This window comes from Heloderma suspectum, chromosome 12, assembly GCF_057233095.1.
Source record: "Heloderma suspectum isolate Gila_16-S chromosome 12, 16-S_ref, whole genome shotgun sequence".
Classification (NCBI taxonomy): Eukaryota; Metazoa; Chordata; class Lepidosauria; order Squamata; family Helodermatidae; genus Heloderma; species Heloderma suspectum.
The window spans coordinates 17,940,822-17,958,091 of record NC_139469.1 but is presented as its reverse complement, the minus strand read 5'-3'; the positions used below and the strand labels follow the sequence as shown (position 1 = coordinate 17,958,091).

Below are 17,270 nucleotides of genomic sequence, written 5' to 3'. Positions count from 1 at the left end.
AATTCTGGACAGTGGGGAGGCGCCCCGTCCCTCCCGCCGCAAATCCTGGCTGGCCGGGAACGTAAATGGCGGCGGCCATAGCCGCCGCCGTTTGCGTCCCTGCAATCAGCTGTGATAGGCTACGTAAATGTTTACGCAGCCTATCACAGCTGAGTAAAAAAAAAAAAAAACGTGCGTAAGCAAGTGGCGGCGCCCATGGGCACCACCATTGGCGTTCCTTATTTTGGCACGTGTAGTCTACGTAAACATTTACATAGACTACGGTGAAAATCAGGGGAACGTAGCGTCTACGCTATTTGCGTTCCCCTTATTTTCTCCATAGTCTACGTAAATGTTTACGTAGGCTACTCGTGCCAAAATAAGGAACGCAAATGGCGGCGCCCATGGGCACCACCATTTGTATACGCGCGGTTTTATTTTGTTTTGTTTTTTACTCAGCCGTGATAGGCTACGTAAACATTTACGTAGCCTATCACGGTATTTTTTTAAAATCTAGCCATGATAGGCTATGTAAATCTTCATGTAGCCTGTCACTTTTTTTGGTTTTGGGGGGGGGGGGGTTTACTGGAAATGGTGGTGGCGGCAGCCGGTCGGAAGACCGGCAGCCGCAGCCGCCGCCAGGGACATTCACACAAGGTAAGTCCCGTCCCGGGGGGGCGGGGGGGCAGACCGTTTCGCCACCGATTTCGGGGGGCCGAATGTGCTGGCATTCGGCCTCCCCGAGATTCGTGGTGAAATTCTCTGACATCCCTACCTTCCATTTCCATTTTATGTAGTGTAGACAATGGTAAATGCCCAGTCACAAATACCCCTTTCAGACAGAAGGTACTTGAGAGGCTTGTGGTAGAGCAAATGCAGACACTCTTGGAGGATACTGATTATCTAGACCTCTTCCAGTCTGGGTTTCGATCTGGTTATAGGATTGAATCAGCCTTGGTTGCCCTGATAGATGACCTTTATCAAGAGAGGGACAGGGGGAGTGCAACCCTGTTAATTCTGCTCAACCTCCCATCAGCTTTTGATTCCACCAACCATGGTACTCCTGGATCGACTCTGTGGGACGGGTATCAGAGGCACTGTGTTACAGTGGTTCCAGACCTACCCACAGAGCTGATTTCAGAGAGTAGCATTGGGTGACCATTCCTCAGCCCCTTGGCAATTGAGCTATGGGGTTCCGCAGGGCACCATCTTGTCCCTGATGTTGTTTAGCATCTATATGAAGCCTCTGGGAGCGGTCATTAAGGGATTTGGAGCTAAATGCCATCAGTATGCTAATGACACTCAGCTCTATCTCCCTGTGACATCTGAATCAGGAGAGGCTGTGCAAGTCCTGGATCAGTGCCTAAACTCAGTAATGGGCTGGATAAACTGAAGCTGAATCCTGGCAAGATGGAAGCCCTGTGGGTGAGTTGTTCCTGGGTCTAGGAGATAGGCTCATTGCCTTTTCTGGATGGGGTTGCACTCCCTCTGAAAGATCTGGTCCGTAGTCCAGGGATACTCCTAGATCCATCACTGTTGCTGGAGGCCCAAGTGGCCATGGCAGCTCCAAGTGCCTTTTACCAGCTTCAGCTGGTTTGCCAGCTATGGCCTGTCCTGGACAGGGATAGCTTGGCCACAGTAGTACAGGCATTAGTAAACTCAAGACTGGATTACTGCAATGCACTCTATGTGGGGCTGCCCTTGAGACTGGTCCAAAAGCTGGAGCTAATGCAGAATGTGGCAGCTTGGCTGTTGTCAGGAGCTGCCCCTTTTCAGCATTTGCTGAGGGAACTGCCCTGGCTGCCTATTTGTTACTGGACCAGGTTTAAGGTATTAGTCCTAGTGTACAAAGCCCTAAACAACTTGGGACCAGGATACCTGAGAGAGCGCCTTCTTCTTTACCAACCTGCCCAGTTACTGAGGTCATCAGAGGGCATCAGAGGACCCATGGCCCGGTTGGAGTCCACCAGGAAAAGAGCCTTCAGCGTTGTGGCCCCCTTCCATAGGAAGGCCTTTGGAGGTCAGGCAGATGCCAACACTGTGTTGTTTTCAGTGCCTCCTGAAGACATTGTTATTTCAAGAGGGCTTCCTTGAGTGACCAGCTGTGGTTTATTCAGTTCAGAATCTGTTTCTTTTAAAAGGTTTTAATTTTTTAATATGGTGTTTTCTTCTTTTATCTTGTTGACTGCTCCAAAATCTTTGATGTGGAGCAGTATATAAATATTGTAAATAAATAAAATAAAATAAAAACCTGGACAAATGTTTCTTATTATTGTTACCGCTATTTTATTACATGTATATCCTGTCTTTTTTCCTCCTGCAAGGAACCCATGGCCTGACATTCTACATTTCTTTGCCTCATCGGGCCCAGAACGTGGCCATAAAGCTCACTCAGTGACTTTGGGCCAGTCGCTAACTTTCAGCCTAACCTACCTCACAGGGTTGTGAGGATAGTATGGAGAAGAAGAGGGCCGTGTAAGCCACCTTAGGTTCTTTGCAAGAGGGAAAAAGTTGGGATATAAATGTAATAACAACAACAATACTGCACATGAATAGTATTTCTCCTTTCTTTTGAGCTACTTCTAAATTATTATGTGTGTGTTTTTTCAAAATTGGGAATATTAAGCTGTCATTCTTTTCTGATTGGTCTTACCCTTGGAAACAGACTGCTAAGGATGAAAAATCAAAGATGTTGAGACTGAAAATAGAGACTTATTATTCCCAGTCGAGTTTATCTGTGTGTTTTTAAAAGATGAGTCATTAGCAAAAAGCCAACTGGTAATTTCCATACTTTTCAGTGCTCCTTCAGAACATATTCACCAAGTTTCTTCCATCCTTTCTTTGGAGGGGGGGAGGCATTTGTAACACAATAATGATGGCTCTTCTATCTGTTTCAAATGTCCACAGGAAGCTCAGCTCTCAAACTACTTTGGTCATAACACTGGAGTGAGTTTGGCTTGAGAATCAGGTCTTGAAAATTCAAGGTTACATGAGAGAAGACATGGGGAAGAAATGTGTGTATTTGCAAAGAGATCGCTGGTAGGCATTTCTTGTGTGTCAGGAAAAGGCAGAACTGCAATTATTTCACAGATCACCTTAAATTGCTTCTCCCCTGAGATCGATGACAGCAGAAACAGCTATACAGGAGGAGAAAAATTAACCCAAATCCTTATTCTATGTATATCAGCAAAGCTCTAGAGACGTCTGTGTGAAGGTAGCAGTGATTTGCAACAGCTGAGAGAGTGACTAATTTGTGGGAGAGAAGTAGCAGTTTCTTAGATTATTTCCCTCTAAGCCTATTTTTAGCCTCTCCCCTCCACACACACATACGCACACATGCACAGACACACGCATGCACACACACACACACACACACACACACACCATCCTTAGACATGTTGCAACAAAAAGTTCACTTTTTGTTAAAAAAACATTCACTTAGGGCATGGATAGGCAAGTTGTGATTCTACAGATGTTTTGGCCCACATCCCCCATCAGCCCTATTTATTTATGTATTTCATACGTTTCTAATCCACCCAATAACTAATGTTCTTATGCAGCCTTAGCCTGCATAACAAATGGTAGAGGTTCATGGGAGTTGTAGGCCAAAACATCTGGAGGGCCACAGCTTGCCCACTCCTGCCTTACTGTCAGGAATGAGCCAAAGGTCAATCTGAATCTCCTAGTAGATGTCTGGGCGATTTGCAATAGATAGGCAAGGATTTCCAGCTCCCAAATGTTTAACAATAGCACCAACAAAATACTGTCTTGGTTGGGTTCCATCCAGTAAGTCCTTTTTAGTTCTGATACCAAAAACAAATTCCTGGGCCCATGATTCTTTAAGCATATGGCTTTTGTAGCTGGCTCTGTTTGGTGGATCTTGGGGTTCTAGTTTAAAATAAAAAGTAGATGCCACAAGTCCAAAATCTGCCTACTCCTGCCTTAGGTGCTGTATGAAGTTTTTCACATAGTCTAACCAATCTTTCTTATCTGTCACAGCTTCCTTATTTAGTCTGACTTCTAGCATTCAGAGACTGATACTTCCCTCTTAAATGTTAGAATGTTTGCAAACATTCTGTGACATTTTGATTGCATCAGTTCAGCTAATGCCTTGTAGGAGATGTCCCCACCCTCTCTTTATTTTTCTCTTACTTTCCATTCAAAGTCAGAGAAGAGGGCTGGGTGAGGGTGGGCCAGAACCCCCCCTGCCCCTGCCCCCCCAAACAAGTAGCTTCCCCCTTCTCCACCACTACTACCCAGGAGAGACTGGTGGATCTGATTTCGGTGGGGTGGAGATTCCATTCTGGGCTTTAGTTAAAATCAGCCAGAAATCTAAAGGTCCTATCCAAGGTGCTGGTCCCATTTTGGGGATAGGGTCCAGCATCTTGGATAGCTCTGTTAGACTCATGGCTGATTGTAACTAAAAGCCAGAATGGAATCTGCCATTGCTGCAGTGCTATGTTTACTTAAACGGACGGCGTTTTTCCATGTCCATTTTATAACTGAATCGTAACCTGGAAATTAGAATAGGGCTGCAGTCAGTTCTAGAAAGTTAACTCCATCAAAATTAATAGGACTGACTGCTGAGATGATATGTTTGAGATCAAGACATTAATGTGAAATCTACTCTGGGTAAAAGCTTGCTTTCCCCCTCCCCAGAAATACCCTTTGCCCCTCCTCTGTCCTGCATGTATATATATATATATTTTTCCTGGGGTTGCTACTGTTTCCATTCCTTTCTCTTCTATCACAGTTGAATCCCAGTTGATGTGCACCTGTATAGCTTCAATGAGCTGGGTTATGAGTGGTAGTAGTGGAGTGGAGTGGGAAATCCAAGGAACAGCAGCTCCAGAACTTTGTTCAGAGCAGGAGCAATTACATCTGTTGGATTACTGGAATAATTGATAGACACCACTCCTCTTTGCTCTGGTGTGTGGATGAGGTGATAACGGGGCTCTCAAGTTTTATTATTGTTTGTGACAGATGAGCATAGGGAAAGTCAGAAAATAAGGAAATAATCAAGCAGTGGCTGGATAGTTCTTCCTTTTCCTTTGATGGAGTTCCTACTTCCCGCTAGCAGTTTGAATGGCAACCCTTCTTTGACAGATGGTTTGCTTTTCTAAGGAAATGCTACGAGTTGCATTTCATCCAAAGATCTTTTGCTATTAAAGCTCCATGTGTTTTACAAGTCGAACCTTATGCAGTGGGAAGCAAGCAATGCTGAGTTCAGTGGCGCTAACTCCCAAGTAATTATGCATAGGACTGCGGTCGTGCTCCGTAAACATAATTGTGAGATTTTATTAGTGGTTGGTTGGCTCGTTTTGGATGCCTGTTCTTTATGTCAGAGTTTTTAACCAGAAGGTTAGCTCCTTTGAGTATAAATATTAGAAAATCAGGATCTAAACACAGAAATCCTGAGGGGTGTTTGTGGATTCTCCTTGGGGCGGGGGTGGCTATAGGGGCTGTTGAGCCCTTGCCAGGGCTGACCCTACAATTGGGCGAAGTGAGACATCTGCTTCAGGCAGCAGATGATGAGGGGTGGAGTGGTGTTGCAGGCAGAGCTGGGTGCATTAGACAGTCTACCCTCCTTCCCCCAAGTGCAACGGAGGACGTTGTCCTATCATCACTGTGAAGGAAGATTCTGCTGCCAGTCCAATCAGTTTCTGTACAGCAGGGGTGGGCAATTTGTGGCCCTCCAGATGTTTGGGCCAGTGGAGGCTGGTGCCTCCGATCTTGATGGGGCTGTGAATCCATTCTAGGTTTCCATCAGAACCAGCCAGAATTCTAAAGGAGCTATCCAAAGTGCTGATCCCTATCCCCAAAATAGGCTCAGTATGTTGGATAGCTCTTTTAGAGTTCTGGCTGGTTCTGACCGAAATCTAGAATGGATTCACAGCCCCACCAAAATCGGAGCCACCAGCCTCCACTGGTTTGGACCTACAACTTCCATCAGCCCTTGCCAGCATGGTGAAGGATCATGGGAGTTCCAGGACAAAACTTCTGGAGGGCCACACGTTGCCCGCTCCTGCTGTATAGGGAATGGGGATGAGACGCCATCTTGTCCTTTGCCGCAGGCAGCAAAGTGTCTTGGGCCGGGCCTTGTTCCTCCATTTCAGAATTTACCGCTGTGCCACTGTGCCCCAAATACATGAGCGATCCTTTGGCATTGAACTCTGGGCACTTAAGAAAACCTGAGGCCCCCAACAGCTGAGAGAGTCACACACCACAACGGGGTCCTTGAAAGTAATGCTTCGTTTTATTGAGGAAGAATTTAAAATGAATTAAAATCACGCATCAGGGGAATGTACGTGCAGCTGGGGAACTAGAATAATACATGAACACTGGGAAGGCTATAGAAACCAAGCATTTAAAGTCAATACTGAAGCTAGGTCCACTGGGATACATGGAAATGGGGTGATGGAAGGGCAGCACCTCAAAGAGCCCAGTTTTAACTCCTAGCGAGGGGGGGGGGGTGTCTGATCCTGGAGAAGCGAGATAGGAGTGTGGGGTAGGGAGAGAAAGAAATTTAAGCTTGGGATAATTTGAATGGGGGAGAAAGTTTTGGAGGATGGGGTTAGAGCAAATGCAGGGGCTTTTGAAAGAAGTGGATGGAGAGGCGTAAAAGAGCAACAGGGAGCGCCAAAGCCAAAGGGTTTTGGAGTTTGGAATATTATGAAAACGGACGGAAAAGAGAATAGTTGGAGCACGGGCCACTTAGCAGGAAAACAGAAGATAATGCAAAGATTTACCTCTCCACATCTGCTGACCTGGGAAGTGATGGGAAGCTCTGTTGAGCTCCTTCTCTGGAAAAGAAGGGGAGACAGGGAGTAGGGAAGGCAGGTGTTGCTCTTCCAAGCAGAATGTGGGAGGGGTCTCTCCTGGATGGAAAGAACCCTCTTTCCCTCTCTGTGTAATCCATGTATTTGGGTTGCTCTTTTTATTCCTCTCCTCAGGATTTGGTAATCAAAATAAAACAAAACAAGTTCTTATTCCAAGATTGCCCACTGGATGTTGGAAAATGGGTTTTTAGGTGTCAGACATTAAGAGAAGAAAGGAGACAACGGGCTCCCCTTTCTTTCATTATGTGAGGAAAGGCTAGGAGTTGATGAGTAACGTTTTTGCATATCTCTGGCTATCATAGGTCCAGGTGAGCAAGATAGCCAGGGGAATTTGGGTGATTGTCTTAAACAAAGGCATCAAAAGAGTCATGTAGGCATGCTTGCTGACAGAATATTGGGTTTTCAGAGTCTTACCGCTTGAAAAGATGCTGAATTCTTTATTTTTCCTTTTATTTGGCTTGAACAAGAAGGTTGGGGGGGGGAATTCATGGTGGAAGCTTCTGAGATTGTTGTCCTGAGGCATGATATGAAATTTGCAAGTGTCAAAACAGAGGAAGTGCTTCTCCACTTGGGACGTACAAGGTCTCGATATGCTATGGAGCCTGCTTTTCGGCTTTTCTCCAAGACCAAAAAACCCTAGGCCCCTCCCAGATACAAGCCCTATCTTCCCCAAACAGCAGAATTTGGGGGTGTTTCCTAACAGGACAGTTGTTTATATGGAACGGGGAGAGGGTGGGGAGAGAGATCGCACCCTGCCGACGTGCTCCCCAGGTGTCCTGACTGTGTTTTCTTTCCAAACAGGCAAAGCCAGCAACAATGTGCAGTGGGATGAGGACTCCATAGAATACATGCCAGCCAACCCCATCAGGATCGCATTTGTCTTGGTTGTTCATGGCAAAGCTTCTCGGCAGCTGACACGCATGTTTAAGGCTATTTACCATAAAGACCATTTTTATTACATTCATGTTGACAAGGTAATATATCCCTGGTTATACATTGCCTGTCTCACCATCTGCCCATGTCTTGTTGCTTTGCCTATCTCCCTTTTTTTGATCCCTGCCGCATACCATCAGTGTTGCCTTAGCACAGGGGTGGGGGACCCCAGGCCCGTGGGCTACATTCCCCCCTCCTGGGGTCCCAATCCTGCCCTCTGGGGTTTTCCAGATGGCTACAACCCCTTTCCCCCAATTGCCAATTGTTTGGTGGCTTCCCAGCTTTTGTGCAGATCTTTTTCCCCATTCTCAAAGGTCGAAATGCCTCTCCTAAGGCTTAGTGACCAGCAGGAAGAGCTTTAAGCTACAATATCCTGATATTTTTGCCATTTTGGCTCCACTGTTTTTGCTTTCAGCCCCACCCATCACTAGAATGTGGTCCCCAAAAGCTTCTCCAGAACTGAATTTGGCTCTAGGGCTGAAAGAGTTTCCCCACCTGCATAGTTTGTGTTCAGCCGCATGTATGTGTATGTTCAGGTTTCCAGCTGTCCTTTCTATGTATCTTGGGTATCTGTCCATGTCTGTCTGTAGCATGTTGTGTAGCATTAACCAAAAAGCCATTACAGGCTCTGAGATGAATTTAAAATGGCATTGGGTCTCGCCAGGCAAGAAGGAAGAACATAAAACCAAAGGGCAACTCTTAATGCAGCCTCTCATTGCAGTGAATGAACAGATATGATCTTCACTAAGGCTTGGAGGAAAGGAGCAGGGCGTATTAAGGCTGCAGTCCTATATGCACTTACCTGGGAGTAAGGCTCATTGAATTCAGTGGGGCTTACTGCTGTGTAGCTGTGCATATGAGTGCTCTTTACATTTTGCCTTCATTAGAAGAGTATTCTCTATACAATTCCTGCTTAGAGTTCTGTCTCTAAGAACATAAGAGCCCTGCTGGATCAGACCAAGGATCCATCCAGTCCAGCATTCTGTTCACACAGTGGCCAACCAGCTGCCCATGGGAAACCAACAAGCAGGACATGTGTGCAACAGCACCCTCCCACCCATGTTCCCCAGCAACCAGTGTACATGGGCATACTGCCTCTGATACTGGAGGTAGAACATCGCCATCAGGACTAGTAACCACTGATAACCTTCTCCGGGAATTTGTCCAATCCCCCTTTAAATCCATCCAAATTGGTGACCATCACTACATCTTGTGGACATGAATTTCATAACTTAACTATGCACTGTGTGAAGAACTTCCTTTGATCTGTCCAGTCAGCTTCTGTCAAGGGCTCCTTGGAAGCCTCTCTCAGTCTAATCCAGTAGCCAAGTCCAGACACAGATGAAGGGATTCTTTTCAAAGCTTTATTCTTCTTTTACAACTTAACAACTATACCGTTTGCAACTAGATCTGAGCAGCACCGAACCTATGCCCTAAGTTGGAACAGTTGGTCCCCATTTGAAAGGGAATTACTGGCAGACCCCTGAACTTAAGGACTAGGGAGAGTCCCTCCCCTTTTCCCTTGGATCCTCTGGGCGCAGCCATTGTTTGCGCGCCAACCGGGCACTCCGTCTCCTTTCCGCGCCGTCCATCTGGCGCCGCCCTCTGCGTCGGCGTCGCGCGTCCACCAAGTTTGCTATCCGCTCTCTGTTACTCCCTGGACTGCTATCTAAGCTAGGAATGTTGGTGGGAGGAATCTCCGTCAGCTGTTGGCCCTAGGAAAGAGGAGCGCGCTCCCCTCCCAGGAGCGACTGCTCTTCCTCAGAATCAGAACTACTCTAGGACTCTATGGGCTCAGTGTCCACCCTGACAGCTTCATAGGATGACCCCAGGTTCTAGTTTAATTTAAATTCTGTAGTGTAGAGAAAATGTGTGAATCTGAAAATAGCTATTTGTTGATTTAAAAGCTAATTTCCTGCTTTTCCACAAAAAAAAGGCTACCCCCCCAAAGGGCTCTCAAAATCAATAACAGTCACATAAAAGGTGCAGTCAATGAAACCATTCCAAAACTTGTTCTAAAAAGAATTCTAGAAGTAAAATATTGGTAATGGTAGCAGTAAGTTGGGGAGCAAATGAATCTTGATGAGTTGCTGAAAGGCTCCCAAAGGCTCCCTGATTCTGAGATGTCCCTTTAGCAGGAACATCCTATCATCTTAATGTCCACACACAGAGAAAAAATGTTTTCTTGGATAATCCTAATAGAGGTTACACATGCCAGGGCCTTCTGTATGGTGTCTTCTGTACCTCCCTGCTTGGTGAGCGGCCGTTGAGTTGTCTTGCCAAGTTAGACAACAAGATGTTTGCAGTGCTAGAACTCTAAATCATGTGTTTGTTATCCCTGGACCACCGATCGTCCTTGTTAATGCCTGCATGCAACTGCTGTAGAGGAACAAGAGATGATTTGAATCAACACAGGCTTTCACTCATCGGAGGAAATAGCGTTAGTTCAGACCACTTCCTCTGAGGCATAGACTACACACACAGCAGAATTGAGTAGCTCTGAGGTGGCAGAATGTACGGGAAGCGTCCCAGACTGCAGGCGGTGGGTGCTGTTTTTGAATGCCCCATTTTGCAAAATAATCTGCCCTGTTCTGGGCGCCAGACTTTAAGAAGGGCGTAAACAAATAGGTATAGGTTCAGAGGAAGGCAATGAAGATGGCCAGGGGTGTGGAAAACAAGCCCTATGAGGGAAGGTTGACGGAACTGAATATTCTTAGCCCGGAGAAGGGAGGATGAAGTGGGGATGTGATGGCACGAGAGGTGGGTGAGAAATGTCATTTGGTTCACCTTTCAATGAGAACTTCCTAAATCTGCATACCAGGCTCTCCCTCACTAGAGGTTTTCAAGCAGAGTTTGGATAGAGATCTATTGGGCATGCTCTGGCTCCTGCATCAATCAGACCAGATAGCCTACAACTCTACAATTCTAACTCACTGCAAACAGAAACCTAGCACAACCAAGAGCAGGCTTCGTGATGTGCTTCTTTTCTACTTTCTTCACTGATAAGCTCCACCTGCTTGCAAATGCACCACTGGTTGGCATATAACTGGCAGGGGAATATGCCCGTGACCATATAGGTAGCGATCTGTCCATGTCCTAAGAACTACGGATGCCCGTCGATGGGAAATCTGGTTCTTTTTTGACTCGATGGAGTTCCACAGTGTGTACGACTCAATTTGCATTTGTGAGCCAAGATGCAGGCTTTTCCCTGAACTCCGGGAACTTTGTGCGTATTTTTCCTGCAGGTTCTGTAATTTGCGCAAATTTCTGAGGAATTTGCAAAAATTCTGGCCAAATTTGTGCAAATTCAGTGACAATTTGCACACATTCCTCAGAAATTTGCACAGATTACAGAGCCTGGGGGATGCTCTAAATGCCTGGAAAATCCACAAACTGGGCCCACTCCATGCAGACCAAGTCGGGTGCTGCAGCAGGAACCGAACCTAGGGAGCCGAACCTAGGAAACCCATTGAACTCCAGCTCTCAAACAGCTTTCTCTGACATCCCCACTAAGAACATGATGTTCTTGGTTAGAGGGTTGTTTAATGTATGTCTGGTACATACCCAAGGTACTATATACATGGCCTTGGAATATGACACCTCCCTCTAAAGAAGGATGGCAGACAAGCATTGGTTCTATACACATTTTCCCTGTACCAAGGAGAGTCTGTCTCTTGAACTCTTAACCATCATAGCTGGGCTAAAGGTTCAGGCTGATCAGGAGGTAAAAGCCTTCCCCAACCTGTTTTGGACCATAACTCCCAGTATTCCTGACCATTGGGCATATCAGCTGGGGATGATGGCCACTGAAGCTGAAATCTTCATGAGGGCACCACATTGGGGAATGTCTGCTCTAGACTACACTGATAATTGCCTTCAGTGCCTGTGAGGCACAGGAAGCAATGACTATATGATCTAAAAAGCTTCAAATAGTGGAGGCTGCAGTCATACACACAATTGCCTTGGAGTAAGTCCCATTGAACTTAATAGGATTATGTGGAAGTAACTCCTATTGCTTTCAATGGGACTTACTCCAAGGCAAGTGTTTATGCCAGGGTAGGCAATGTGGTGCCATTTAGATGTTTGGGATCACAGTTCCCATAAGTCCCAGCAAGCATGGCCAGTGGTCGGTGGTGAAGAGGACTGTGGTCAAACTCATCTGGAAAACACCAGTTTCCATACTCCTGATGCATGCTTACTTGGGAGATGCATAGGACTGTGCTGTTGTTATTTTCATCAACAAGTCAGCACGTAGTTCAACTATGGAATTCACTTCCACAAGATGTAGTGATAGCCACCACTTTGGATGGCTTCAAAAGGGGATTGGACAAATCCCTGGAGGAGAAAGCCATCAGCGGCTACTAGTCCTAATGGGTCTATGCTACCTCCACTATCCGAGGCAGCATGCCTATGTACACCAGTTGCTGGGGACCATGGGCAGGTGGATGCTGTTGCACTCATGTCCTACATAGGTGTTTCCCGTGGGCAGCTGGTTGACCACTATGTGAACAGAATGCTGGACTAGATGGACCCTTGGTCTGATCCGGGATGGCTCTTGTGTTCTTCTTATGCTCTGCCATGTGGAGTGGAGATTCCTTTTATTGATTGATTGATTTGTTACATTTCTATACTGCCCAGTAGCTGAAGCTTCCTTCCAGCGAGCCTTCCTCTGCCTGCTTCTTTGCAGTCCCATGCACTCTTAAGGAGCTGTGGTGACACAGCTACGTGCACACCTGTGCCGCAGGTCTTCTCACTGAAACTTGTCCTCCTTTTTCTCCCCACCCCTTCCCACCTCCCCTCCCCCATAAAGCGATCCAACTACCTACACCGGCAAGTGCTCCAGTTTGCGAGCCAGTATCCAAACGTGAGAGTCACCTCTTGGCGCATGGCGACTATCTGGGGAGGAGCAAGCCTTTTGTCCACCTACCTGCAAAGTATGCAGGATCTGATGGAAATGAAGGAATGGCAATGGGACTTCTTCATTAACCTCAGTGCTGCTGACTATCCCATCAGGTATGGTGCTGAACCCCTTTTGAACTATTTCTTCTGTGCTTCACCAATGTCAAGAACGTAACGTAAGGAAGGCCTTTCCTGGACCCAGCTGAGGGTTCGCCGAGTCCGGCGTTCTGCTTCCGACAGTGGCAGGCCCGATACTTCTGGGAATGTGGCCATGGTAGAACTTCATGCTCTTCAAGCTGAAAGTCCCAGGATCAATCCGTGGCATCTTCAGCTAAAAGATGGTGGGAAAGCCCTCTACCCACAATACCAGAATGTCCCTGCCAGTCAGAGTGGATACTACTGGGCTTGATGGATAAACTTTCTGCGCTGGTATAAGGCAGCTGCCCATGAGGGCCACATCGCAGTGTTAACCAGGGGAAATGTTTTGGCTGGGGAGGAAGGGATCATAGCTCAGTGGAGGAACACATGCTTTGCGTGTAGAAGGTCCCTGGTTCAATCCGCAGCAGCTCCAGACAACAGGATCTTGGGGCCAAGAAAGACTCCCTGCCTCAAAGGCAGGGGAAGCCTGCCTTTCAAAATCGGCAGGCCTGAGTGTGAGGAACTCATAGTATGACCTTATACAAGAAGGTTTCTTGGGCTTTATGTAGCCATAGCTCAGTGGTAGAGCCCCTGCTTTACTTGCAGAAGGACCCAAATTCAATCCCCGGCAGCTCCAGGTGAAAGAAAGAGGTAGGTGGTGAGAGGAAAGCCCTCTGCCCAAGATCCTCAAAAGCCACTGCCCGTCAGAGCAAAAAATCCAGGGGTACGTGGGCAGTCTCTCCCAGCATATGGCAGCTTCCTGTGTCTGGAAGGGATGTCAAGTAAGGGGGAAAACAGACATTATTTTAAATTACAGCTGGGTGCAAGTGGCCTCTTGAAATTCTCCACCCTATTATTGTGGGGAGACTATTTCACCAAATTTATCCAGGGGGAAGAGAAATTCTCCAACAGTTTCTCACAGGTAGGGCTCACCATTGGCAGGGGTTGTAGCATGGCTTATTTCTTCCTTCCTTCCTTCCTTCCTTCCTTCCTTCCTTCCTCCCTCCCTTCATAAGGGTTTTATTTTGGCGGGGGGGTTAAATGCTGCCACAGCATCAACTGTCCGGGCAGGCTGACACACACCCCATTTTGCATCCACCACAATGCAGGTGTGAGAGGGGTGCTGTGTTGTGTTCTAGCTCTAGGGAAGAGGTGAAACTACTGCTGAGCCAACATCTCTCCTCCAATTTCCTTTAAGTTTTCATCCCCCATGTAAGAGGCTTCCACTGAGCCCAAAGTTGGCATGGAAAAGTCCCGGGTTCAATTCCCAGCATCTCCAGATAGGGTTGGGAAAGACCTCTGACTGAACACGTGGGGAACATCTGCCTGTGTCGACCAGGGATAGGCAGCCTGGTGCCTCTGAGATGTTTTGGACTACAACTCCTGTCAGCCCCAGCCAGGATGGCTCATGGTCAGGGATTATGGGGGGGCTGTAGTCTTAAACATGTGGAGGCCTCTTGGTAGCCTACCCCTGGAGTAGACAATCCCTGGGCTAAATGATAATGGATCAATGATAATGGAGAAATGATCTGACTTGATATACAGCAGCTACCTGCATCTAGTTACCAAGCACACGCACGTACACTCCCTGTGCACAGTTCATCAGGGGATAACACAGGTATAATAAGTATCAGAGAAGTATAAAACAGTCTGTAAATTGTTTGGAGTGTGTGTGTTCGGGGGGGGGGGGTGTTTTAGAACATCCTCTTATGTACTCCAGATGGGCTTGATGGAAACTGTCTGCCAGCTAGCTAATGGCTGGTCTTTAAGGAAAGGTCAAACCAAATAATATGCAAGTCATGGGAGTTGTTTCGAGCTGTCATAAGATGCATTTACTTATTAGCTCTTCTCCAGAGTACAAGCATGGCTCTGTTCTGCACCGTGACTTTGCTGGCAAGAAGGAAGGCTCTTCTTGTTTGTTCTCAGTTGATTTAAATGGTGCCCAAAGGTGCCCTAAGGTCTGGATCAAGGAGGTTCTTTTGTCCTTTCTATTCCTACCTCCCTGCAAAAGGGAGAAGGAGAGGGAAGGACAGGGAGAGGCTCTCAACCTGATGGCATCAAGAACAGCCACCTCTTCTGTGGCCCCACAGCTCGGTGGAAGAGCACATACAGGAGGTCTCGGGTTCTGTTCCTGGCATCTCCTGTTGAATGGATCCCAGGAAGCCCTGGAGAACTCCTGCCATACTGGACTAGATGGACCAATGGTCTGAGTCAAGATAGGGCCTTAGCTCAGTGGTAGAGCAGCTGTGTTTCATGTGCAAGGTCCCAGGTTCAATCCCCAGCATGCCCAGGTAGGGCAGGGAAAGAGCCCTGTCTGAAAAACTTGGAGAGCTTCTGTTCAGTCGATACTTACAGCATAGACCAGCCTTCCTCGACCTGGTGCCCTTGAGATGTTTTGGACTACAGCTCCCATCATTCCTCACCCTGGCCCATTCTGGCTTGTGCCAATTGGAGTTGTCGTCCAAAACACCTGGAGGGCACTAGGTTGGGGGAGGCTGCTGTAGATGGGCCAGCGGTCCAACTCGGCTTAAAGCAGCTTCTTATGTTCCTAGATGCTTTCTGGAGACAGGCCATAGAGCCCAGTGAGAGAGCACATACATTGCATGCAGAAGGCCCCAGCTTCAAGCTCCAGTGGGGAGTGTCTTGGGTATCAGGGCTGGGAAAGATGCTTCTCTTATGTGATGCAAGAGATCCATGAATAGGGACACCCGGATCCTGCATGTCCTCTCTCCCCTGCCCCTCAGGGGCAAATGCGAACATAAGAGGAGCCATGCTGGATGAGACCAAAGGTCCATCTAGTCCAGCAGTCTGTTCAGACAGTGGCCAACCAGCTGCCCACGGGAAGCCCACAATAAGGACATGACTGCAACAGCACCCTCCCATCCATGGCCCCCAGCAACTGGTGTACATGAGCTTATTGCTTCTGATATTGGAGGTCACATATAACCATCAAAACTAGTAGCCAGTGATAGCCTTTTCCTCCAGGATTTTGCCCAATCTCCTTTTAAAGCCATCTAAATTGGTGGCCATCACTACCTCTTGCGGTAGCAAATTCCATAGTTTAATTATGCGCTGTGTGAAGAAGTCCTACCTCTTATCTGTCCTGAATCTCCCACCCATCAGCTTCATGGGATGACCCCACTGGGTTCTAGTATTATGAGAGGAGAAAAATATCTCCCTGTCCACTTTCTCCGCCCCATGCACAATAACAGCTTGGGGTTGGGCATTCCAGTCAAGAAAATGGGGGGGGGATTAAGACTCCTCCCCACCACTGCCATGATCCCAATCCAAATTGCACACATTCAGGCTGTAATCCTTCCCCAACCTGGTGCCCTCCAGATATTTTGGACTACAGCACCCAGCTTCCATGACCATTGGCTATGCTGGTTGGGCTGATGGAGAAGGAAGTCCCAAACATCTGGAGAGCAGCAGGTTGGGAGAAGGCTGACCCCCGGGCATAAATCCCCTTGGACTGAATGGGGCTTACTTTGGGGTAGTCGTGTAGAGACGATTGCACGGTTAAACAATGGGTTTAAGTGTAAAGCTAGTAAGGTGAGGACCAGTGCCTAAACCGAGCCGATAAATGAGCAGTTGAGAAGTGCACATCAGATCAACGTTCCAACCATTTTAATCCTTCCAACAACCTTGTAAGGTAGGTTGTAATACTGTCCCTCACTTTTGCGGATGGGCAGCTTGCCTAAAGCCTCCTTTGGCAGAGCCATGATCCAGACCAGGCACTTCCAGATTTCTGGCTCTTTATCTTCACCCAGCCTTTCCCACCCGGGGGTCAGGGCCGGGGCATGGGTGTCAGGCATCCTTGGCTAGAACACCAGGACCAGGAGTAATGGAGGTGGGCGGAGAGCAGAGGTTTCCTGGGCGAGGGTCAGACCCAAACAAGGTACGGCAGGTCCAGAGACAAAAGCAGGGGTCTGTTCCCAGCAGATTTGCAGCAGGTCAGAGACAAAAGCATTGTCAGGAACAGGCAAAGTTCAAGAATGAGCAAGGTATAGGAAAGGTCAGGGACAAGCAACTGGAACATGATGCTGCCACCACAAAGACTCATGTGTTGCTGTGGCAAGGCTTGAAAGGAAGAGGAAGCTCTTTGTAGGGCTTCCTGAGGCTCCCAGCTGGTCTGCATTAGAGGATCTGGGCGCACCTGCAGGACCAGGGCCTAATCCTGCAAATACTGTGAGCCAGGCTGTCTGTCTATATCTGGCCCCCAGGTGGACTTACAGAGCTTCCCAAACTGAGCAGATCCTGACATCAGGAGCCCCCCAGATGGGTGGGACTACAATTCTTGTAATTCTCAGGCCATGGGGGCATTGCTTACAGCTGGAGCAGCCTTCTCTAACCTGGGACCTTCCAGATGTTTTCATGACAGCTGCCAGCATTTTCTGACCATTGGCTATGCTGGCTAGGAATGATGGGAATTGCAGTCCAACACATCTGGGGGGCAGAAGGCTGGGGAAGGCGAACTCTGCC

At 47.6% G+C, this 17,270-nt stretch overlaps 1 protein-coding gene across 1 annotated transcript in view; it reads left to right on the top strand.

Moving 5' to 3' along the window:
• Positions 1-17,270, top strand: part of XYLT1 (xylosyltransferase 1) — a 127,311-nt gene that overhangs the window by 28,974 nt on the left and 81,067 nt on the right. Inside the window, exons 3-4 of the mRNA XM_084817872.1 lie at positions 7,620-7,792; positions 12,562-12,764. Coding sequence (XP_084673998.1) covers positions 7,620-7,792; positions 12,562-12,764 — 376 coding nt within the window. The remainder of the gene's footprint in view (positions 1-7,619; positions 7,793-12,561; positions 12,765-17,270) is intronic.